Source organism: Falco rusticolus, chromosome 3 (genome assembly GCF_015220075.1).
Source record: "Falco rusticolus isolate bFalRus1 chromosome 3, bFalRus1.pri, whole genome shotgun sequence".
NCBI classification, from domain to species: Eukaryota; Metazoa; Chordata; class Aves; order Falconiformes; family Falconidae; genus Falco; species Falco rusticolus.
The window spans coordinates 111,148,029-111,173,022 of record NC_051189.1 but is presented as its reverse complement, the minus strand read 5'-3'; the positions used below and the strand labels follow the sequence as shown (position 1 = coordinate 111,173,022).

At 37.4% G+C, this 24,994-nt stretch overlaps 1 protein-coding gene across 6 annotated transcripts in view; it reads left to right on the top strand.

Annotated features, from left to right (window-relative positions):
- Nucleotides 1-24,994, top strand: part of VPS13D (vacuolar protein sorting 13 homolog D) — a 107,576-nt gene that overhangs the window by 3,693 nt on the left and 78,889 nt on the right. For 3 of the 6 annotated variants that reach the window (XM_037380141.1, XM_037380137.1, XM_037380138.1), the window contains 24 exons: nucleotides 16-93; nucleotides 332-522; nucleotides 840-920; nucleotides 2,222-2,338; nucleotides 2,561-2,665; nucleotides 3,001-3,171; nucleotides 4,131-4,231; nucleotides 4,889-5,057; nucleotides 6,326-6,418; nucleotides 7,140-7,350; nucleotides 7,935-8,114; nucleotides 8,562-8,692; nucleotides 9,451-9,523; nucleotides 10,027-10,197; nucleotides 11,355-11,485; nucleotides 12,398-12,530; nucleotides 13,439-15,658; nucleotides 16,021-16,172; nucleotides 16,960-17,997; nucleotides 18,912-19,002; nucleotides 19,546-19,672; nucleotides 20,581-20,761; nucleotides 21,771-21,953; nucleotides 24,615-24,834. In XM_037380141.1, coding sequence (XP_037236038.1) covers nucleotides 16-93; nucleotides 332-522; nucleotides 840-920; nucleotides 2,222-2,338; nucleotides 2,561-2,665; nucleotides 3,001-3,171; nucleotides 4,131-4,231; nucleotides 4,889-5,057; nucleotides 6,326-6,418; nucleotides 7,140-7,350; nucleotides 7,935-8,114; nucleotides 8,562-8,692; nucleotides 9,451-9,523; nucleotides 10,027-10,197; nucleotides 11,355-11,485; nucleotides 12,398-12,530; nucleotides 13,439-15,658; nucleotides 16,021-16,172; nucleotides 16,960-17,997; nucleotides 18,912-19,002; nucleotides 19,546-19,672; nucleotides 20,581-20,761; nucleotides 21,771-21,953; nucleotides 24,615-24,834 — 6,348 coding nt within the window. The remainder of the gene's footprint in view (nucleotides 1-15; nucleotides 94-331; nucleotides 523-839; nucleotides 921-2,221; nucleotides 2,339-2,560; nucleotides 2,666-3,000; nucleotides 3,172-4,130; nucleotides 4,232-4,888; nucleotides 5,058-6,325; nucleotides 6,419-7,139; nucleotides 7,351-7,934; nucleotides 8,115-8,561; nucleotides 8,693-9,450; nucleotides 9,524-10,026; nucleotides 10,198-11,354; nucleotides 11,486-12,397; nucleotides 12,531-13,438; nucleotides 15,659-16,020; nucleotides 16,173-16,959; nucleotides 17,998-18,911; nucleotides 19,003-19,545; nucleotides 19,673-20,580; nucleotides 20,762-21,770; nucleotides 21,954-24,614; nucleotides 24,835-24,994) is intronic. The other 3 variants (XM_037380142.1, XM_037380139.1, XM_037380140.1) reach the window with 2 other exon arrangements.

Genomic DNA, 24,994 nt, shown 5'->3' with positions numbered 1-24,994 from the left:
TTCTGCTTTGTGTAGGTGCTGTTGAATTGGAAAACTTGCCGCTAAAGAAAGATGCCTTGAAGGAACTTGAATTACCGTTTGAAGTAAAGGCAGGTTTGTATTTTGCTTGTGTGAGCAGGACCAATATTTATAAACAGGAAGTATTGCATATTTTAGAAGAGCCTTTACCTGTGAGTCAGAAGCTTGAATAAATCAGGTAGCCTGGTTTTCAGGTTATCCAGTTTTGGTTTAGCTTGTTTGTTTCTTACACCAGTTTTTCTTTCAGTTTTCCCAAGGGTGAACTATTGTGTTTAAGAAGGAATCTGATAGCATCTCTGTTTTGTATATCTAGGTTTCATTGGCAAAATAACACTGCAGATACCTTTTTATCGTCCACATGTGGATCCATGGGTGATATCTATCTCAAAACTGCACTTAATTGGTGCACCAGAAAAAAAAGATGATTTTGATGAGGAAAGGGAGAAGTTGCAAGAAAGAGAACGCAAGAAAGCCCTTCTTCTAGCACTTGAAGAAAAATGGAAAGTGAGTCATGCATGTTTTTCATGGTGGAGAAACTGCTGTGGTAGATGGGTTGCATTTAAGTCTCCTAACAAGTGGGGTAACAGATGCATAGGAAACTAAGTTAGAATTTGATTCGTACATGCTACTATAGTGCGTTGCTGCCCTGCCCCACCCCCATCATGTTGTGTATCCCACATACTTTGGAGATACTGAAATTGTTCTGTTTTTTTTTTTTTTTTTCTTCTCCCTGTTCACAGTAATTTCAGTGTAACAAGGTAATCATCTCCTGACCAGTTGTTACAGTGTTGGTTAATGCTTATCCCTATTTTCTCTTCTAGAAAGAACAACGACAGAAAGGGGAATCTTATTGGTACTCTGTTACTGCATCTGTGGTCACAAGAATTGTAGAAAACATTGAAGTAAGCCTTTGCATTGTAGAGCCTTTCCCACTTGTTAAGAATTACCTGTGCCCACTGTGCTTCACATGGTTGTAGTCTTCAGAGAAGAAATAATGTAAATCGAAAGTAAATGTTTGGCAGAGGGCAGTCCCTTTTCAGATTGAACCTTCATAACTTCAGTCTTAAACTGGCACTCGTGGGGGATTCTGGAAAATGAAGAACTATCCATTCTGCTTTTCCCAAAGGGAAAGCACCAACTTTTTTTTTTGGTTTGTAACAGTAGGTGGATAATGAATTTGAATGAAATCTGATGGGTTTTGCTCACTTTTTAATGTTTTGATTTATAAACCCACCAAAATAATTTGTTTATGAAGCAGAAGAGCATGATTTGTTTTGATAAAAAGCTAATTTGTAAAGAAGCAAATCTCTGCTGATTTACGATTTTGATTATTTGACTGCGTGGTGTTCTCAAATACTTGAATTATTCTTTTTCTACTAATAATAAATACCTGCCATGTGTCTCCTAAGTTTCAAAATAACTCGAAAGTGTGACTGTTACACTGTTGCTTTTTCTTGTTGGAAGTCTTAATGTAGTTAATGACATTGTAGCAACACCTCGTTAATCATTTGTGTTTAAGAACCAGAAGCCTTCTAGGTATTACTTGCTAAAATTTGTCTGCTCACCTCCGTGGAAAGCCTGGCCTTTCTCCTTATGTGCAGCTAGACTGACTGTGTTATTTGGTTGCATTTCAACTCACTAGAGGCAATTCACAAGCAAGACACCTTGGACTACTTGCTTTTCCTGATAGTTTGAGAAGGATGTGTTTGGTGCAGGAGCTCAAGATGAGAGTATCTGTGCTTTTCTCAGTCATGGACTCTACACGCTCTGAGAAACCACAGTAACTTGATGTTCTCAAAGGTTTTACCAATGTAAATTTAGTTTGGGTCACGTGTGTTGTTACTTGTAATCCTGGCCCATGCTGACAATTTTAGTACATAAACGAAATTTGAGTCTTCAGTTGACAGTTACACATTTGCCTTTAAACTGGAGAATAACAGTAGGAGAGCAAAGTCTTCGAAAGTGGCAGGTTGTTTTGGGGGAGAAAGGCAGGGACTAGTGGTATCTGAGGAGAAGGCAGAACCAGAGATTGCAAAAACAGAAGTGAGGAATAGGATTTCTGTGAGGTCTAAATAACTACCAGAAATTTACTGGAGAATTGCAGAAATTAAATACTAAATTGCTTTAGTATTAATGAACAGTACTGCTGTCCTCTCTAATGATGTAAATAGCTGTCTCTAGTAACCTTTTTTTTTCTGTCTAGTTAAAAATTCAGGATGTCCATTTGAGGTTTGAAGATGGTGTCACAAATCCTTTGCAGCCATTTGCGTTTGGCATATGCATCAAGAATGTATCAATGCAAAATGCGGTATTTGAACCAGTATGTATAACTTTTTGTACAAGAACTCCTGGCGGCTAAGATGTCATGCTGTGTTTTATGGGTGCTAGTAAATATTTAGTAAAATGTATGGCATTTTAGTAATCTTCAGGTTACTGTACTAAATAGGTTCTGGGCATTTGATACCATTTATTGACTGTGGAACTAAAGACAACATGGCATGTGGTCTGTGATCTTGACTTTATTGCACTTTTTCTACCTCAGGTAGAGAGGCTGATGCGGAAAAAACAGTTGGATGTTGCAGACTTCAGTGTTTATTGGGATACCAGCTGCACTTTATTGGGTGACCTGCCTCCTGGTCAGATACAGGTGTGAGAGAGAGATTTTGCATATGAAACAAAGATGGTTGTTGTTGTTTTTAGTCTCCTTTCCGTATCGCAGACCTAATTGACTTAGAATTCATTGAATCTGGCGCTTTTAAGAACAACAGAAGTTTATGGTTTCACAGTGTAATGACAGGATACAACCCATAAAGCTATGCTGTGAAATACCTTGTTTTACCCTTGAAGAGAACGTGTTTAAGAGTTTGTTTTTTTTAATGGACTGGCATGTTCATAAAGCATATTCTAGCATATGAAATCCTGCATCCCAGTAAGTATTGTATGCTCATTTTTTAATAGAATAAATTCACTTGTAACCCACAGGAAGCGATGGATAAAAGTATGGAAAGTCGTGATCATAATTACATCATGGAACCTGTGTGCACTTCTGCTCTTCTTAAGAGAAATTGTTCTAAGGAACCTTTAAGGTCACGCCAGACTCCGCGGCTTGAGTGTGACATTCAGCTTGAGACTATACCCTTGAAGCTTTCACAGGTAAATACCAACCGTCTTCATTTAACTCTCAGTATCTGAAACAGAGGCAGTTGAGGAGCAGGGTAAATGAGGCCATCTGGAACTCTCTGCTGTGAATCATGTCAGGCTGCGTTGGGTGTCCAAAATAGTTAGTCTTCAAGATTGCTTGGGTGTCTGTATGCTGTACTGCACTCTGCTTTATGGTCAGATTCTAACAAAGTGACACTGATTAAAGAAGATGTTCCTTTATGTTTTGGTGATCACAATGTCTACAAATTCAAATTGGTACATTGACATAGAGTGTATTTTCTCCTTGCCACCTGCTGCAGCTGTTGTTTGTATGTCAGTGTTTTTAAAGATTCTGCTGGTAAATTACATCTTGAATTATCTGCCTCTAAGAAAACAGTTGCTGATTCAAACAGTGAAATATCTGTAGGCATCATAAATCTATGGTAGTGTTTGTTAACAGCTTAAATACCAAGTATTGTAGCATAAAATTAATACTTTCTTAAAAACTTAGTTTTAGAGGCAACTGAAAGGGATACACTACAGTTTGTTTTAAAACTAAGCATTCAAAACTGTTTAATTATTTTACTGCAACTGATTTACTTTCTTGTTAGTTTATTGTAGTAATAGGAGGGATGCATAGGCATTATTTTAGTCTATAGAATGTACAATAGTGGCTAATGTTAGGTTGATAATCTGACGTGGAAGGAGATCTCATTCTGTGTGTTTGTAAATAAAAAAACCTGTAAACTGAATGTCACACATCTAACTACTAGCTACTGGGAGAAGATCTGTGACACTAGAGAACCAAATTATGAATTATGGTTAACATTAATCTTCATTCTGAGGCCATATGCAGGCAATTGATGTAGTCAAACTAAGCTTGTAGTTGTTTTATTTGTTGTTGTTTTTTTCTCCCCTTTGCTTTGGAAAGCAATATTACCTAATTGATCTGTGTATTGTTTTACTAAAAGATGCAGTATCAGCAAATCATGGAATTTTTAAAGGAACTGGCTAGAAAGGAACGACAGCTGAAATTCAGGAAGTGGAGACCAAAGGTTACAGTAACAGAGAAGTGAGTATATCTAAATGTGTGGTGGTGTTAATATTATATTAAAAACTATAGTAGGGAGACTAGAATGAAGGCAAATACAAAAAGGTAGATAATAATCATGTATTAGAGTTTCTGTTTGCATGTTTTTTGTTGTCCTACCTCATAAATCAGTTTTAAATAGTCCATTTATTGTATTTTGAATAGATACAATATTGAAAAGACGTAATTCAGACTTAAAATAAAATTATTCTTACCTGAGGCATTAAATCCTTCTTTCACAGCTTCTGAGAATGAAATCAATTTGGAGGTTCTACCTCCTACACTGTGGTATTCTGAAATTTACTTTGTGGAAAGAGCTCCTATTAAATTACTTTTATGGATAAATAAGAAAGATGGTATCAGTTCAGACCAGAGGTCTGGGTAGCTCAACATTTTGCTGTCTGTGCCTGATCCATAAGAGCTGTGCGAACTCCCACTGCAGTGGTGGGGACTGCAGAGCACTGGTCTGGGCGGTTTGTAGGACTAGTCCAGCTAGGCTATCTTCAATACTGATGCTTTTTCTGACCAGTCGCCCTCTTGTTTTTTCACTGAATCTCTCCTGGACCTTTCACCAATTTGTATGCATTTGGGTGTTTTCTTTTTTTGGAAATACTGGTAATACAATTAAAAATGTTTCAGCTGCCGAGAATGGTGGATCTTTGCTTTGAATGCTAATCTTTCGGAGATCAGGGAGCAGAGACAACGTTCTACGTGGGAGTTCGCATTACATCGGGCCCAAGATGCAGTATCTTACACTGACATGTATTATAGCAAGTTGAAGGGGGAACCACTGTCTACTGCAGAGCAGGTATCTAGATTTGAGTTCTCTATAGTGTTTATTAATTATCTTGTTTGATTTGTTTCATCTTCTCAAGTTTAAAATCTATTCTAGTTTAGAGACACCTGCCTAAAGCTGCCTTTTTTTTTTTGAGCTGTAACTGGGTTTCACCAAAAATAGCATTAAATGGCATAGAATGCTTATGTCAGTCTGTGGCATGCTTTCTTGTGTTCCCTATAGACTCAAAAAATATTTAGGTATCAGAAGTGTGTCAGGTCACCCAAATGGCTGGGTAGATAACGTGGGAAAAATTGTGGCTAGTTGACAGTGTGTTTGGGGGTGCTTGTTTTTGGTTTTTTTTGGTTTTGTTTTCCACAGTTGATTTTAGGCTGAAGATTTTAGAGGGAAAGTGCCCATAACGGTGAACCTGTGTCCTACTTCAGAGAGAAAAAAACCTGTGAACTATAATTAGCTGCTCTTTGTGTTTAGGTGTACTGGGACTTCTTCGTTAAATCAGTTCAGGGCACCATGTACCTCACCTGTCTTAATTACAGATGCGATTCTATTGATACATTAAGGTGTATGTAATCCTTAACTTGTATTAATTTAGACATGAACTGTAGGAGTAGGTCAGTGTACTGGAAGTTTTGTAGTACTTGGCCAAGCGGGAGACTTTCACTTTAATATAGCTTGCATTGTCTTCAGCAGAGCTGTGAAATGTAACAAGGGCAATGCCACTGGACTAGAAAACTGTCTTTTGCTTTCTTGTTCCGTGATATATTTTTTAGACTTGGGTGAATCATAAGCTTCCACAAACAGCTTTTTTAGTCAGTACAAAGAAGACAACATATCTAAGTAACTGAAAACAAATACCACATTGTCCTAATTTATGCAGTTCACTTCCTTTACCTCCTTTACTAGAGACGGAAGCTTGTTTTGCACCTGGCTAAGCTAGGTGTTCTGTTAAATCGGGTATTTTTCATGGCTTAGACTCTGTGCTGCAGACCTTGCTGCTTATGCATGATAGGAGGATATAGTTGGGCAAGGAATTGTTGCCATGAAAAGTGTTAAAATCGTGTATTTTACAATGCAAATAAACTTTATTTGTGCTACAGGAGAATGCCAGTGTTACGGTTGCCCACATGACTTCTGTTTGTTTTCTTGTGCCTAGGTGCTTGGATACTATCATGCTAGTTTTTTCTGTGAATCTCTGAATTACTCCGTGCAGCGATGTTTGACATGTTCGTGAGCAAGATGCTCTGTTCTTTTAGCGTAGTTACTTTGTTTTGTCTTTTCAGGCCGAAATGCATCGTATTGAAGATGAGCAAACTTATGAAGAGTTAAAGATATTATATGAGATAGTTCATGATAAATTTCATGACCTAGCTGAGGTGAGGAACATTCTGCATACAGGGTAATACTTGAATCTTTAAGTGTATTATTCTGAGGTATTGTGTTCTGTTCTGCTGGGGAGTGTTAGCATGTATTTGCTTTGATTTAAATGCTAAAATCACAAACAGTGCTCGGTTCCTGCAGTTTTTACTGTTGTGTCGCTTGCACAGTGAAATTATTACTCTAAATGATCTTCCTCATTAGTATCCTTGCCAGAATTCCTAGGGCACATAGCCTTCATCTTAAAAACAAAGTGTAGAAATAAGGTCCTGTAATGAATATTTTCCCAGAATAAATATATGGCAGAGGTGAGGCTCCTGTAAATGGCTTTCTGAGCACACTGCATAAAATGTGGGCTAATGTCTGTAACAGTACAGTCTTATCTCTCTTCCAAATACAGCTGCTAAAATCGAGGGCTCTGGTTTTATGTGTCAAAATTACTTCCTACTTGGTTTAGTGTTTCTAGAATTAAGATTTAAATAACGCTGTATGGCTTTATGTATGAATATGCAGCAGTTAACGGACGATACATTTTTATTTCTCTGCTGCTGCTCTTCTAATAGGCTAAGTATTGATTGAAAATATCACTGTTGGTATACTGAAGAGTGCAGAGTAAACAGTAGATGGAATTATGTTTTTATTGCGATGGTTTTGTACACTTGTGATAGTCTTTCACTTACCAGCACTAATGTGTAGTATGTCTTCAATGTTCAAACACAGAGTGTTAAAGAGCCGTTCCCCGATTCCCCTGGAGGTTCCCCTACAGCAGAATCTGCGCATGGCAGTAGCACTGGGATGCTGCAGTATCTCCAGTCTTGGTTTCCTGGCTGGGGAGGCTGGTATGGGTATGCTCAGCAAACATATGAAGGTGAACCTTTTGAAGGGCTGCTGCCTGACCCAAAGGAACAGTGGAATCCAGAAGACATACTGGGTATGGGAATACAGGCCTTTCTGTTTCCTTGTAAGGCTGGCAATACTGCCGTAGTTAGATACCTGGTGATGCAAACAGAAACAACTCTTTGGTTCTGTCCTGTTAAAAGATTCTGTGTGTCAGATGATGTAGATAGGCAGCAGCACCTGTCTAAAGCTTAATGACCTGTTAAAAAGTCCAGCACCTGGTGTACCTGCTTATTTCTAAAGCAGTATATGGAATACATTTGCTTCCATTATTATAGATACTTATGGCAAAGGGCTTTGGGACGACTTCTGTTTAGGTGGGTGAGGGTCATGTGGTGGGCTGTGACTGCATATCATGTTAACAGTACCGGGTTGTTGGCGTCTTCATAAGTGTATGTTTACAGTACCTTAATTGAAATAGAAGAGTTCTATGGAAGATTCAGTTTTGCTGAGGAAGAAGGTATACCTGCTTTTATTTTTTGTTTCTATTTTTCTTCCCTAGAACTGGGGAAATCTTTATTTTCAAAATTAGAGAAACTTTTTTGTTCTTCAGTAGTCTTCCAGAGGAATTTGACTTATTTAATGCATTGTTTTGTGGTGTTGTCTTTTTTTCCTTAGGTGCAGATGATTTTTTTGATCCTGCTGCAGATGCTTCTAGCATGAATACCTTTACAAAGAGAGATCATGTTTTTGCGAAATTAAATCTACAGTTGCAGGGTGGCTCTTTCACTCTGCTGCATAAGGAGAAGAAAGTGGTACATGCTGAGGAGACTGCTTTCATGCAGCTGGAGTTCTCAGGTATTAAGACAATTTCCATTCTTTCTCAGAAAAGACCAGAGCTTTGTCTGCCTTCAGACTTTTGTTTGTTTTTATGGGTTTTGGTGGGGGTTTTTTTGTTTTAATTCTTAAATTACTACACCAAAACAAAGCTCAAAATGAAAATACGAAAACAGCTTGCAGAAATTGATATGTCATGTGAAAATAAGTTTCTCTCTTCAGATGTGTGGGTGACTTCAATTTTAGACATTTTTATGTGTGAAAGGAAGACAACTGTAGAAATACATGCTTCACAATCACTGTAATTATCCCAAATTTACGTGTTTAATTTTTTTTAGTAGAAATGAATATATATAAGCACTTCCAAGAGACTTCTTAGTTGGACAGTATTTGTTATCTGTAAGATTTAAATGAAACCTATGCTGTGTACTGAAAGACAAAAAAGCATTTTATGTTTTTATATTCCAGGTGTAAAGATCTTAGCAGAATCTCTTCCTCGCAGAAATTCTTCCCTTCTCAAAGTTCAGCTTGGTGGTCTTTTTCTGAGGGATTTGGCCACAGAAGGGACCATATTTCCTGTTCTTGTTTTCCCAAATCCTGTACGTGAAAAAACCTCTTCAGGTTACTATGTGGGATGCTTAAGTGTGTATGAGAACAGTTACATTCCAAAACTTGCCACATGTTTTTCTTGGTTTGTGCCTTATCCCAAAAAGAACACAAAAATCTTGAAGAAAGATTTCTACTTGTTGAACTTACTTTTCCCCTCCCTTTCCAAAGGTCCTTTGTAGAACTCTTGTGTTGTTTGCTATGTATGCTTGTAACTTTTAACATTACAGCTAGCGGTGTTGAGCAGAAGATAATCTGTTGAACAAGGTTTGAATTTTTTGAACAAACAGCATTGCTGTTTAATCAGTGATTGTTCTTTTTCCTAAAGCTCTTTGGTAAGTTTTTGTTTCACCTGTATACTGTTATGCAAAAAGCAGAAATACAGAACTTTTTTTTTTCTTCCTAACAAATTGCTGAAAAGATTTCAAATATCTCTTCTGAGCAAACAAAATTTGAATCTAATTCCATGAGAATTTCCTATGTATCTTGTACTTTGTAATTCATAGAGAACTGACTGAAATTTGCACTTCTGCTTCAGTCTGTCTGCTGCATGAGTAGATAGTGTTAGCTTCTTAGTCATACTTCTTCTCTTGACTACTTCAGGGAAAAAAAGCATAGAATAATCTCAGGCTATACATACAGTCACTTTATAAGTGAATTGTAAGACTAATACAGAAAAGACTTCTATGCTTGTATCAGTTGGCTTGGTTGATTTTATCTAAACTTTCTTTTTCTTTTAAATTTGTATCAGCAAAAAGAAGTTGGCTGCATGTCTTCCTTTGGACTCCAGAGTTTTTCCTCAGAAATGACTCATCAGAGCACTGGTAAAAATTTCATTTTATGTTTAATGATCACCAGCATATAAGATAATTGCTACAAATCAGAAACTTCAAATCTTTCTGCCTAGAGTTTGAATTCATGCAAATGCCCGTTGAAAACAGCGAAGGTAAAACCATAGAAGCTTTTCTTCAGATACAAGGGTGTGTTCAAGTTGACTTTAAAGAAAGCGAGTAAGAAAAAAAGTGTTTCAGGAGAAGGGGAGTTGCATTTCCTCTTTGTCTTTGTTTAAAAAAAGAAAAAAAATTGTTAGGAGTTCAGCATTAGGGCCCCAATTCTGAAAATGTTGACATGTTGAATTCTGTTGATTGTAGAAGCTGATCATATTACTTGCTTCTCTGTCACCGAAGAATATTCGGACAGGTACTGCTTTCCTAGTAGTACCAATGAAAAATTAGTTATTAAATTCTTTGGGGTTTGTTTTTGCTTTTGTTCATTTGTTTTGGGTTTTTTTACAGCTGCTTTATGTAACTCATTTTTTTAAACTCAGTTGCAGATCCTGATGCCCCAGTGTTTGAGATGCTTTATGAAAGAAATCCAATTCACAGCAATTTTGAAAGGCGCCTGGAAGTCAGTACCAGACCTCTAAATATTATTTACAATCCACAAGCCATTAAGAAAGTAGCTGACTTCTTCTACAAGGGAAGGGTTCATACCTCAGGTTAACTTTTCATGTGTTTTTTTTCGGTGGGGTGTGGGTTTTAGTAGTATTATATCTTTCCTTATCTTTGATTTTTATTTATTTTCATTCTTAGAAATATAAAGCACTAATCAAAGCATCTCCACTTTAAATTTAAATTAAGCAGTACTCTGCTCATTCTCTGGGTGGGGAGGTTGTTGTTTATTATTTGGTTTTTTCTGTTAATTGAATCGGGGATTTTGCTTGGGCAGACTCCTGAAACTTTTACTTAAAAATTGCAAGTTGCTGCATGGTGGATGTCCATGCTGCTGAAATTAAAATGCATAAAGAGGGCTGTTTCTGTAATCTCTTGTGGAAATTAGTGGAGAACAGGTTTTTGGAGAGGACAGTGAAAAGCAGAGTATTTTCTGTAGTAACAGTACATGGAAATTGTGTTCTGATTCCTGTTGTATCTCTTGTGTTGGTTAAACTAAGTCTGACCTTTGTTACAGCTGCTTGGGGTACCTTGATTTTTAGATCTTGAACATACTGGCTCCTTAAGCTTCTAAGGACAGCAAGACTTAGGAGTCTAGTACGTGAACCTGTTAAAATTATAGTGACTGCCTTTGCAATTTTAGTTGTTAAAGGTCAGTTTCTGAGGGGATAAGAGGTGAGAATAAGGAACATTAAAATGTTCTTAAAGTACCAATTCTTTTTCTGTTGGTTTTGGCAAATACCAAAAGACTTAAGTTACCTAGCCTAAAGGTGTGGCTGATACTTAACCTTTTCTTAGAAGATCAGAATGTTCCATAAATGTTAGAGGTAAAGTTTAAAACAAACCAACCAAACAAGAAAAGACTGCCTACACATGCCACAAACTTTTAGCATTTAGTCAGAATTTCCTCCCTTGCCTTACTTGTTAAGTAAGACCCTTTCTGTCTCCCTCAGATTTAGTGACTGAGGCTGAAGGTCTGTCACAACCAGAAAAAGATTTGGGAAGTGGTTTGTTTTGTGCTTAGATGCTTCGTTTTTTCTGTTAAGCAGTCCGGTGTATAGGTACAGCCAATGGCTTTCAATTGCTGTGTTATCAGGTCTATATTTTACTGCTAAAATTTAAAATAGATTCTCTCTTTTTTCTCTTTCTCCCCCCTAACAGATGAACAAAATTATATCTAGTCAGTTTTCTATCTCTTGTGCAGGTTTTGGATATCAATCCGAGTTAGAGGCAAGAGTGGCTGAAGCTGCCAGAAGACAGTACAACAAGCTGAAAATGCAGACAAAAGCTGAAATCAGGCAAACTATTGATCGTTTGCTAGTAGGAGACTTCATTGTAAGTTTTTGCCCTCAAAATATTTATGTAGGCTTTCTAGCCATATGTTTTACAACTTGAAGCTCTAAAGAATGGTGGGTTTTTTTGGTTCATTTATGTAGTGTTCTTTTTAAGAAAGTGAGGAGTTTTACATGTGGTATTGTAGTATTCCTTTTGCTGTCAGAGTTCCGTTTTTGTGGTGCAGACCTGCTGTGATTGATGGCAGAATAGTATTTTTCTGTTCTTGACCCCATTACTGAGATTACTTTGTGTCAACTTGTTGGCTTCAGTGTGCATTGGAGCTGTGTTATGTCAAACTTACTAAATTTGTGTGGAACTTATTTAAAGCTTATTTTCTAAATTAAAACATTGTTCTACCTTTGTTTTTTGCTCATTCTTTAGTCTTCAAGTAGTATTACTGTAGGTATCAGTATCGTAATCCCTAGCTTTGGAGTTAGCTGTAGTTAGCTATATTGATGCAAGACGGTTTATATTCTTTTCATTAAAATGAAAAAGTTCATTGTTCTGAAAAAAGTAAGTTTGATGTTTGATAAAGCAGTCTAGTGCCTGTTGTATTTGTGGATAGCCTTGACAAGGATCTTGCTGATCCAGTGTCATGTAAAAGGTAGATGCCTTCTCTTAGCTCTGCAGGTAGGTTTGCTCTCCTCAGTTTAGAGATGGGGAGTCCCTCGGCAGAGGGTTCATCGCATCTGCCTTAGCAGGGGGTGTTCCCCTACTGAGAATGTCTCTTCAGTGATAGTAATGGGAGTCTGTGGTGTAACAAGCCATCAGACTGGTATGGCTGAAGTTTGTGAAAGTTAGCTCTTCAGGTGAAAAAAAGTGGCTGCCTAGACTGATTTGTTTGACATGGCTTTTTTTTGTATGTGAGGGGAAACTATTTCTTATGGGCTATTACATCTTCTTAACTTCCAGGAAAACAGCAAAAGCTGGACTGTGTGCCTTGATATTTCTGCCCCTCAGGTGATCTTTCCTGATGATTTCAAATTTGTGGATCCCGTGTTAGTTGTTGTAGATCTGGGAAGAATATTACTTACCAATTCTCAAGGTATGATCTAGTATTGCTGCAGCTTTGCTTGTCTCCACCTTTTCCCTGAAATTGCTTTTTCTGTGTAGAAAGTAGCGATGTCTTAAGGTTATTGCCCCTATACATGCATAGAGTTTCACATAACAATTCTGCTGTTATAAACATATTTTTAATTAAGATGGAGATACAGTTTTAAAATACTGTCTTGGAATAATTTAATCTCTTCTAGCACCAACTCATCTCTGTAAAGTTTTAATAGCTTCTTTTTTAGTAAATTCTGTCTTAACAGTAAACTAGAAAAAGAGCACAAATTGTTTATACAAGATTGATATGTATTTCCCTGTGAAACTGAGGCATTGGCCTGTTCAAAGTAGCTTGGGCTTTAAAAAAAGAAAAAGGTAAAGAAGTATGGGAAAGTTTTGGAGGGTGTTCCAGCTTTGTAAGGTAGAAAAAATATTTTTTTTACAATAATAAAATGAAAGTTAGTATTAGGCAATTAAGTTAATTGGGTAAAAACTTCTGATCATAAATATATTGTAGCTGAGTAGCTATTACCTTTCATTTGGTTTTGAGGATTGAAGGAATTGCGAAGGCAGAGTAATGTTGTTTTTTGGTTTTTTTTGAAACAACTTGATTAAAAGTAAATCTTGTAGTAATATTAAGTGGGTTGAAAAATGAGACAATAGTGTCTATTGATACTATAATACATTGTCACTGACATCTGCATGCGTGTAAAAGAAGTGTAGTAGATTGCCTGTTGAGAGAAAAAAAGTGTCAGTGGAAGGAGAAAAGGACAGAACTGGATATGCTTTGTGTTTAAGAAAAACCTGCAACTTCAGAGAGGGTGATCAGGTAATGATGGGAAACATCCAAGGAGGGAGGCGAATACTTGTTATTTGTTTGTTTACAGTTATTTTTTTAATCCACAGAAGAATCTAAAAGGAGTGCAGATACTTTTTCTTCAGAAGTCAATGAATTGAGTGATGAGGAATATAAAACACCTCTCGCAACTCCTCCGAATACTCCACCACCAGAAACTAACACTAATAGCGGCCTAAAAATGTCTGAATTAACCGGAGTAGAAATAAGTGAAGAGCAGCTACAAGCACACTTAATGAGTAAAAAAATGTATGAGAGATACACACTTTCATTTATGGACCTTCAGATCATGGTGGGCCGAGTGAAAGACAACTGGAAACATGTTCAGGATAGTGATGTGGGTCCAACTCATGTGGTAGAAAAATTCAATGTTCACCTGCAGTTGGAGCGCAGACTGATATACACGTCTGACCCAAAATACCCAGGAGCTGTCTTGTCTGGCAGTCTGCCAGACTTGAAAATTCATATCAACGAAGACAAAATCTCAGCTCTGAAGAACTGTTGCACACAGCTGAGTACATCTGAAACCAAGTCTTCCGATGCCCTGCATTTGGGGAAGGACAAGATTTTTGCAGAGGTAGACCAGCTTGGCAGTTTGCATGATTCTGTGATGAATCTAACACAGAGTGTTGTAATGCTAGAGCAACATACCAGGGAAGTTCTTGTTGAATCTCAGCTGCTTTTGGCTGAATTCAAAGTAAACTGTATGCAGTTGGGTGTTGAAAGTAATGGGCGATACATCTCTGTACTCAAGGTTTTTGGCACCAATGCCCATTTTGTGAAAAGGCCGTATGATGCAGAAGTGTCCTTGACTGTTCATGGCCTGTTGCTGGTTGATACTATGCAAACATACGGAACAGATTTTGATCTTTTGATGGCTTCTCATAAGAATCTGAGTTTTGACGTGCCAACGGGAAGTCTTCGAGACAGTAGGGCTCAGTCCCCAGTTTATGGACCGTATGATGCACGCCCCATTGATGCAGCTAGTTTGACAGAGAGATGTACTACAGCCTCAAACACCTCATCTGGTAACAATGGGAAAGATCAAGAATCCCTGATAAAATTAGAGTATCAGTTTGTGAGTGCAGAATGCCCGTCAATGAATTTGGATAGTAGTCTGCAGGTGATCTCTGTACAGGTGAACAACCTGGATATCATCCTTAATCCAGAGACTATTGTTGAACTGATTGGGTTTCTCCAGAAATCCTTCCCAAAGGAGAAAGAAGAGTCTAGTCCTCAGCCTTTAATAACTGACTTGGAAAGAGACTGGAGGGAACAGGAAACCTTCCAGTCTACTTACGTACAGAATACAGAGGTAGCAGTTGATATTCACTGGTTAAATATACTCCTTCTCAGGACAGTTGGCATGACAAATGGAGAAAAATATGGCAGAAAAATTGCAACAGCCAGCATTGGTGGCACCAAAGTCAATGTCTCCATGTGCAGTAAATTTGATGTAAATGGCTCTCTCGGATGCCTTCACCTTACGGACCTCACACAAGATAGTATTAAGAACCAGTATGTTGTCAGCATAGGGAATACAGTAAGGTATGAAAATCTCATTGGTGATGTAGGTTATTTTGAATCTTTGTTCTTTAGGCTTGATGATGAAAATAGCCTTCCAGATGCTTTAAGTTTCACTTTAACAGAAAAGTCAAAAGAGGAATGTTCTCTCAACCTCAAAATGGCCTCTTTACACTACAACCACTCTCCTAAATTTTTGAAAGAACTAACTTTGTCAATGGATGAATTGGAAGAGAATTTCCGCAGCATGCTGAAAAGTGCAGCTTCAAAAGTTACTACAGTCTTGGCAACTAAGACTGCTGAATACAGTGAAATGGTTTCCTTGTTTGATACAACACCGCGATCAAGAGATATTGCCAATTTAGAAGATAATGAAGGCTGTGCCTATGGATCACAACCTCTCAAAACTGATACCATTAAGCTTATATTAAATGTAAACATTGAATCGCCAATTGTCTCAATACCTCGAAAGCCTGGTAGCTCTGAACTGCTTGTAGGTCATCTAGGACAAATATCTATTCAGAATTTTGTACCAGGAGAAGATGAATCTACAAGTGATAGACTGCAAGTTGAAATTAAAGATATTAAAATGTATTCTTTAAATAGCAGTCAATTTACAAGCAAGAAGGAGCCTGCAACTGAAATATCTCGTGGGCATTCTTCTTCAGGTCCTGCCAGTATTAATAGCCAGGAAGAATCCCATTTTACTCGTCATGACTTCTTTGAATCGTTACATAAAGGCCATGGTATGTCAATCAGAGGACTCAAATTATTTTATTATAAGTAGTAAATGGTACTAAAAATGTATATTGACCATAGGTCTGATTGTGTACTGTGTCACCCATCCTTCTGAAATGTACTGCTCAATTTGAATTACATTGGACAAGTTAATGTTATTTATATTCATTTTTAGTCTCCTAAGCAAAAGCTGAAAAGTGCCTTTCATGCAGAAATTTAACAAAACGTAGTCCTATATACTTACTTCGGCATTGCTAAGAGAGTCTGAGCAAGTTGAATAGATACTGTGTTATCTATGCTGTGCAGTCTTTATAGGATAATCAGTTTACTTATTATAATGTTGTTTTAATTTCATTTTCTCTTTCTTCAGCTTTCCACATTCTGAATAACACCACCATCCAGTTTAAATTGGAAAAGATACCACTAGAGAGAGAGTTGGATTTAACCTTTCCCCTGAGTAATGAAGACTTTGGAATATCAAGCGTTATGAAGATTGAAGGGAAATTTGTGAACCCTCTTCAGGTATAGTAATGTAGTATTTCCACTGTCAATATAAAAGTGTTTCCCTGCGTGGAAGATCAGTATTTTTCAGGCAAGAATCTTCAAGTTTAACATGTTGGTAGTTTAGAAATCAGATCTGTATACATGTGATTAGAAGAGACAATCTTAAGTCATAATAACAATGACCAACATTTAATCTTGGTTTGGGGCATTTTAGACATTTTTATGGTTTAGTCTAACTTTCACTTACCCTGAACAGCTATCAACAGAAATTAAAATAGATGTGTCACTGTCCAGGTGCCACTGTCCAAATACATTTGTTTGCAGTTCTAGTAGAAACTAAGAATTAAAGTGCCATTATCTTGAAAAAAAATCTCTGCAGGAGCAGAGATTTTTAAGTAGAGGAAGCAAATTTCTATGGAGACAAGCAATGATGGGCAAGTAGAATGTTTTTTCCATATATTACTGTTTACTCTCAGGATGGTAAATTAAGGCTAGTTTCTATGGTGAATTATTTTTAACTAACTCTGGGTGGGTGCTTTTTGCCTAGGGATACAAGGTATCCTATTCTAGGGTCCCGTGGTGTATGTTTCCAGATTGTGTCACCTTGCAGAGCTAGTGCAAAGGATTATTCTGCTTCAGCTTTGCAGTAAACCTTGTTCTGGTTTATTTTTTACTTGTGGACAAACTTAAAATGTGTCTGTTTTGAAGTTCAGAGTCTTTCTGCTTGGGAGTTTTAAAATACGTACTGATTTTATTAGTATAGAGATATCTAACATGATGATTGTTTCTTTTTTCTACATGGCAGGTGGTGTTAGCAAAACATGTGTATGAACAAGTCCTTCAGACTCTGGATAATTTAATTTACAGTGAAGACTTGAACAAATTTCCAGCCACTTCTGTATCTGCAACTTGTCATAGTTCTCCTTCAGCATCACTTCATAGTACAGGCACAGAATTGTCAAGTGAACGGAAGGAAAATGGCTTGTTCAGCCATTCTAGTTTTAATTCTGCTCCAAACAAGTCACTGGCTATCAGCAGATCTGCAAAATCTTTTACTCAGATTCAAGCAAACTTTCACATCTCAGAGCTCCAGGTTCAGTTAAGTGGTGATCTTACACTTGGCGCACAGGGCCTTGTCAGCCTCAAGTTTCAGGATTTTGATGTTGAGTTTGCTAAAGATCATCCTCAGACTTTGTCTATTCAGATTGCCTTGCGTTCTCTGCTAATGGAAGATCTTCTGGAAAAAAACCCAGACTCAATGTATAAGAATCTCATGGTGTCCCATGGAGCACCCAAGCCTTCCAGTTTAGCACATAAGGAGTACCTTTCACAGTCTTGTCCCTCGGTATCCAATATAGAATATCCAGATATGCCACGTTCCCTACCTTCCCATATGGAAGAAGCAACAAATGTCTTTCAGCTATACCAAAGACCAGTTTGTGCCTCTCGTAAGAAGCAAAAAGATGATGCTGACTCTGAGTATCCTCTGACTCCACCTCCTTCTCCAACAGCAGACAGATCCAAGTTGCCCTGTGGAAAAAGTAACTTTGATGATTCATTAGTTCATATCAATGTATTTCTAGTGGATAGGAAGCATCCTGAATTTTCTTCTCACTATAACAAAATTAACCGTAGCGTAGATGTTGATTTTAATTGTCTAGATGTCTTAATAACTTTGCAAACTTGGGTAGTGATACTGGATTTCTTTGGGATTGGATCCACTGCTGATAACCATGCTATGAAGCTGCAACCTGAAGATACTCAGCAGACAATCAAATCAGAAATAAATACCTTGTCGGTTTCTCAAGCGCAAGAGCCTGTAAACACTAAGCTGGATCTGAAGGTATACTTGAGATGCAAAATAGTAACTGGATTGTCTCTCATAAAATGTCTGGTTTATAGAAACTTAAGGTGACATTTAAATCAAATGTTTTATATTCTAGGGGAGAATGTGCATAGATTCAGAAACAGTAGATTTTTTTGAAAAAGTACAGAAGTCACAGAAAAGCAAAACGCTTGCAGAGCACTTGGCTCCCTTGCTCTGGGACCCTCCTTAGACACATGTGCCACTTTAAGGGACGCTGAGGTAGAATGCTCTGTGTTCATCCCAGGGAGCTGTCACGGGTAGAGTTTGACACACACTCCCAGCCCCATCCAGTATGCTTGAGAGTCTGAGGAAAGTGCACGTCTTACGGGCAGTGATTTACTTTTCTGGGATAACACAGGACACAGACTAAATGTCTGTGATCTCTTAAATGATAAGGTTGCTTTAATGTGAAAGACTTGACTTGCTGAAATTGGCACTGTGCTGTTCTGGATACTAGGGAATTAATTTTCTTTTTTTAAAGTATATGCTCTTCTAAATATGTAAACATAAATATATATAAACATGTATTTTAAAAAAAAATATCTTTGTGTGTGTTTATGTATAAAAAAGTATGTATAGTTTTTGCCCAGAGGTTCTGCAGTCTAACTTAACAAGTCTTGAAAAGAGAGAGGGGCGAAGGTAACAGTGCTTGGATTTTTGTGTGACCTGATCATTTGATCATTCTAAGTTGCTTGGAAGACCCATTAATGTGCAAACAAAGACTTTAAAAGGTTGCTTTCTTCCACAATCTGTGGAGGTTGCTGTCTCCCAATCAGATAATTCTTGTTAGCCATTTATGTTACACTGCAAATGTCTTGAAAAAAACTTAAGATGTTCTGGCTGTGAAGTCATATTGTTTAATACCGATCTGTTCCATTTTGTTTGACCAGGTCCATTCTTTATCATTAGTACTGAATAAGACAACTAGTGAGCTTGCTAAGGCCAGCGTGTCAAAACTTGCAGCTCACTTGGAAGTGATTGGTGAGTAGATTAGCAGGCTGAGGTTGTATGCAGTGTAAAGTAAAAGGAGGTGTGCCCTTTGTGCTTTGAAATGTTTTATTTTGGTGCTCATTGCAGGTTTTGTGTGTTTGTTTCCTGGGCCAGGTGCACGTTCTCTTCCCACTGCTTCGTCATCTGTTTTTTCAGACTTGAGTATAAATCCTTGCATCCCTCCCAGCTGTCAAACCCTTCATCGCTTTAGCTGAGATTTGCTAGGTTTTTAATACTTCACAGAACAGAACGATAGTGTATATTGCTCTTTTAGAGAAATAAAAAAGAGTTGTATTTAAGTTTTCACAAATCACATTGGTGTGATCACATGATGTGTGTAAACCGTAGTTATGTTTGGGTTATTACAATCTCTGTAGCAGAAAGATGTGGTTTTCTTTCAGCCTGAGGTTTAATGTTTAATTGAGTGTGACGTATTGAATTACTTGTAACAAGTTTATCCCACTAGTAGAAACGTCAGGATTTTAGTAACTTATCTTTGTTTAGGGATCCTAATTGTCCTCTTTTGTTTTGCAGAGGGAGATTTAGCCCTGCAAGGAAGTATTGGAAGTCTGTCCTTAAGTGATCTTACAGCTCATGGAGAATTTTACAGAGAACGTTTCACTACAAGTGGTGAAGAAGCACTCATTTTCCAAGTCTATAAGTATGAATTTTACCTTCTTGTTACTCTATACTAGCACCACTAACTCTCCCCACTCCCCTCAAAGAAAACAAACAAACAAAAAAAACCCAACCAAACCCCAAAACCCCAAACTCACAACTGTCAGGTCTGCATGATTATGCTTTGGATGCTTGTGACTTAAATGAGACTTTGAACATTTTCAGTCATAAACTTATGATTATGATTTTTTACTTCTTTGTCCTGCAATGTACATGGCTTATCAGGAAGAGTAGTTTTTTATTTCCCTCTAAAGTTGTTCTTGAAAGTATTTAGGTGATGGTTTGTTCTGAGATAAAATAGTAGTGGTTTTTTAAAAGTTGGAAGAAGTTTTCAACTGGTGAAATGGATTCACCGTTACTCCTTGGTTTTGGAATTAAGGGTTTACTTTTGTCATTGTGTACTCTTGAAGTTCTGCTTTGTGTAAAGCAACAGTTCTTACCCTGTGATATTTCATGGTTTTCCACCCCGTTCTCCACCCAGTAGAATTAATTGGGTTAGAAATTGTCAAAGTAATGTTACGGAATTAATTTCAAATGTAACAGCACGCTGATTCAGAGTTTAATCTACATATTATCATGCAGTCGAGTACTTACCAAGCCACTGTTCAGATGTACATCACCACAGGTGTAGCTGTTAGATGGAGAGATCAGAGGTACCTTCCAAATGGAGAATTTTACTGTTTGCTTGATTAAAACTCAGTAGCACTTAAATATACGTAATTCAGAAATACTTAGTATAAAACCAGTTTTTCATATCTATAATTGAAATACTTATAATTATATACTGTGAACATCAGTGAAATCCTCTGTATTAAATGAAAAAAAAATGAATAGCACTATTTGTAAAATGTAGCAAAGAGAGCTGAATTTTACTTTCAACCTTTATCATAGATACGGGAGGCCAGATCCATTGCTGCAGAGGGAGTGTGATATGCGTGTCACCCTACGGATGGCATCTGTTCAGTATGTGCATACTCAGCGTTTCCAGGCAGAGGTGGTATCTTTCATCCAGCATTTTACTCAACTTCAGGACGTCTTGGGGCGGCAGAGAGCAGCAATTGAAGGACAGACAGTATGTCTGGGTTTTTTCTGTTCTTCCCTATAGCCTATTTTTGGAAGTTGAAATGCAGTATAAAATTTATGTTAATGCATCAACTCAGTGAGTTGAAAAGATGGGAGGTTTTAGAGTTCTGATCTTAGTGAAGATTGCTCATACTCATCTTGTAGTTAAAAATCCTTATTTGGAACCATCCTGCTATTTGAAAGTGTAGAATACCAAATTTGCATGTTACATAAAATTTTGGCACCTGGATCCTGCAGTATGCACCGATACAGGTGTTTTCTTAATGTTGTGGTCCTGGACAAAAAGGGCTCAAGATCTTACCTTGCCTTGTTCTCTGCTGTTACCAGGTAGTTATAATGCCTGAATAAGGAGATCCAGGCGAGGAGTCCTTCTGTTCTACTGAGGTGTATGTCCTTGATTTGGTAGACTGAGAAAATCAGCTGCTGGATTCTGCACGATACAGTATATAAATAATCATGACAGTCATGGCCTATTTTGTCCAAAACCTAATGTGGGAATGATTAATATAGTTAATAGTAATAGTCTTGTTTAAGAAGTTGTGTCTCATAATTGGAAGAAAGACAGTTAATGCTTGCATATATTGAGATGCTTCACTGTACATCAGTTAGGAAGTTTGAATGTGATCTTGAAGCATTGTTCTAAATGACAGATTTTTTCCTTTTTCTAAGTAATTTTTCTTAAGTAATCTTTGTGAGCTGAGTAGGGTCTGTTATGCCTCTTAGTTCAGTGGTGACAGTATGCTTCTACTCCTTATTGCCACACCTGTTGCACAGGTGTGTGCTGTTTGCATCATAATCCTTTTTTAACTAGCTTTTGTTCTCTGCCTAAAACAGGAGTTTGAGGTTTGGTTTGGTTTTTTTGGTATAAAATTTTATCACATCTTAATTTCGTAAATCAAGGAGTAGTGTTCCTGAATGTAGTACTAATCAGCGTGAAATAATCTTCTGCTTCCCGTATTTTTGAATTGTTTTTTTAAATGAATTTTTGCTTTTCCCAGGTAAGAGATAAAGCACAGCGAGCTTCCCGTGTTCTTCTTGATATTGAGGCTGGTGCTCCTGTTCTGCTCATACCTGAAAGCTCAAAGTCTAACAGTCTTATTGTAGCTAATCTTGGAAAACTGAAAGTCAAGAACAGATTTCTGTTTGCGGGTATGCCGGGTACTTTTTCATTAAAGAACAAGGTAAGAACATTACTTCTTCATTTAGCAACTTGTGTTTTTTCTAGTTCTTGTGCATTTTATTTAGATACCAAAATAGTAAATGATTCTTACATTTTACTTTATATATACACTTTGTACTACTAGTAGTGAAACAGTCCGTGCTGTTGTGCTGGGTAATCAGGTTCTGGCCTGCTGCTGATTGTGCCCAGCTGCTCCCTTCTGTGCCTGCACCTGGGCTTGCTTTCTGAGACCTTCTGGGCAGAGGGCAGACTGTTCTGTGGAACTTGCTAGAACTGGCCTTGGTAGGCAGCAGGTCCCAGCTGGGTGTGCATCTGAATGTGGGAGCGTAACGGGCTTTCAGCCAGCTCTGTTCGGTAGCTCCTGCAGCTCTTGACCCAACAATGCTTCAGCAGTGTAAGTACCAGAAGGTAGAGATCTGTGTTGGCTAAGACGTGCTGGAACACACTGGAGAACAGAATTGGTTTTAACTTACATTTTTTTTCATGCTCTTAATGAAACTGAGTGTATGTAGTTGCTTTCATTAGGTGAAACATAATGAAAGGTTTCTAGTGAATGCTTGAACCTAAGGCTAGGCACAGGACAGGTAATAGTTGGTGTTGCTGTTGAGAGATGCAGCCAGAAAATTTGGGGTGAGGAAGATCCACCTTGGATGGCTTTCTCTGTCTCACCTATGCAACAGAATGGGTAGCCCTTCTGGGAACCCTCTAGTCCCAGTTTAAAGTGAGGCAGAAATCAGGTGGGCTAAATCGCTGCAGCAGTTTGATGGCGTGTCTGGTACCTCCATCTGATGTATACATACCGGTGTCCTTACTGTAAGGACATATGGGACCGTAGTATTGAATTGTCTTCTGTAGTCTAGTGTGCTGACATACTTAAAGGTTTGTAAGTGGTAGATGCCTAAATTAATGTTAGAAGTTAAAAGAAAGGATGTGTGCATAGTAATTTTATTTCTACTTAAACATGGTGTGTTATGTAGCACTGTAGAAATTTAAGCATTTGACATGCAGTCAGGTGGGTTTTGAGTTTGGGTTGGGGTTTTTTTTGTTTCATTTTTTCTTTGTTCTATGCTTATTTTTGAGGATCGGATTTTACAAGGCAATACATACAAGGATCCAGGTTTATTTGAGGTATTTAACATCTTTATAGTAGTGTTCAGGTGCTCCTAATTTTTTATTTTTTTTTTAAATGAAGTTTTCTTGTGGAATTCAGTGCTTTAAAAGTTACTTTATACGTTAAAAATGATGTTTCTGTTCTAAAGACTTTGCTGAATTCTGTAAGAATTGGATTTAAATTTGTTGTGGTGTGCTCTTTATGCATGTCTAGGAGCTATTTGGATTTATTGCATAAATTCATAGATTTGTAGATGGTGTGATGATTTTTCTATGCATGTATTTTTCAGTGTTGTCTTTACAGTTTAAATTTACACATTAATGTCTTCAGATGTTTAATTTTATATCCTTAATCATGGTTGAAGTGAATTTTCCCAATGAATAATACTTTAAAACTATGTAAGGCAAGTAAGATTAATGATTAAAATCAGAAAGGAAGGTTTATGGGTGAGGATTGTATGGTGACATCAGAAGCTGGATACAGAAAGAAGTTGGGAAATGACAGTAGCGATATGGCAGTCATGGGTCAGGTGAGCAACCCCAGAGTAAGGGGCGAGTGGATCACTAAAGACAGATCATAGAATCATTTAGGTTGGAAGGGGCTACTTGAAGATCATCTAGTTCTCACCCCTGGTGATTGTTACCTGCTAGGGTGTGTGAAGCTGAGTAGAATTGAAACATGGGGTTAATACAGACTAAATGAACCCTGAAATTGGCCTCAGAATATAAAGGTACTGTGTAAACCCATTCCACCAGAACTATGGTTTTGGGAGAATAAATTCCTAATGTTGATGTGACTATTTTACTAGTGAACTGTACCCTTCGCAGGTTTTTGATGCTGGATAAGCTCATAAGATTTCCCCTGGATACGTGGTGGTGGGGAAAGGTCTAAAATATATATCAATGTAAATAAACTTTTTCTCTTTTCACCTGTGGGGACTTCAGCAGTAAGGGTAGGGATTTTTTTCTGTCTTAAACTTAGCTACTGCACAAAAAGTTTTGGACACATTTCGGTATGACGACTGAAGTATTTAAAACACACAAAATAATTTCATGTATAGAAGTGTTTGTTCCCATATTCTAATAAAATATTAAGTTACTGACATAATCTTGCAGAAATAATGGCATATGTTGTTTTCATCATCTGAAGGTGTTCTGAAAAACAAATTTAAATATTTATCAGTCTTTATTCTACAGAAATGCTTGATATCTTGACAGTATTACCCCTCTATTTTGTATTAATTTCATTTACGGGGGTTTTTTTTGGTTTTGTGCAAAAACCACTGGTTTTGAATTAATTTCCTGCTGAAAAGATTTCACAGCTTTTTTGAAAATGTTGCTGAAATAAACTTTTTTCGAAAGAAAATGTTTTAATTTTCTGTTAAGTTTATAGGAAAAAAGTTTGACCGTCTTTCAACAGTAAAAGATCCTGGCATTCAAATAAAATATTTTGTTTTCTGACAGGAATTTGTTGCAGATTGAACCTTGGTGTATTAGTTCCTTAGAACTTAAATTAAAAATCTATTATTAATTACAAAATTACTTTAATTAGCAGGATTCAGTTCAATTTTCATCTCCTTTGGGAACCCCAAAACATAGCATGAAGAAAACAAGTACTGATGAATCAAAAGCAGTGATGGAAGGATTGTTCATGAAAAAATCATCAGGGACAAACGTTTCTAGGCTGAAGAATGAGCCCGTGCTGAGTACATTGAGTAAGCAACAAGGGCAACAACTAAAGCTACCTGTTGTACCAAACCCTGACAGCCCAGGTATGTGGTAAACAGTAGAAACACCATATAGAGAGAGCTCTTCTTTTTCCTTGTAAAATAATACAGTGCAGTTTTGCTTATATCTTCTGTGAAACTGGAAAAAGTAAGGCTTGCTGAGTCTAAAGATTGTAGATGTAAAAGAAATGGCTTCCTAGTTTCA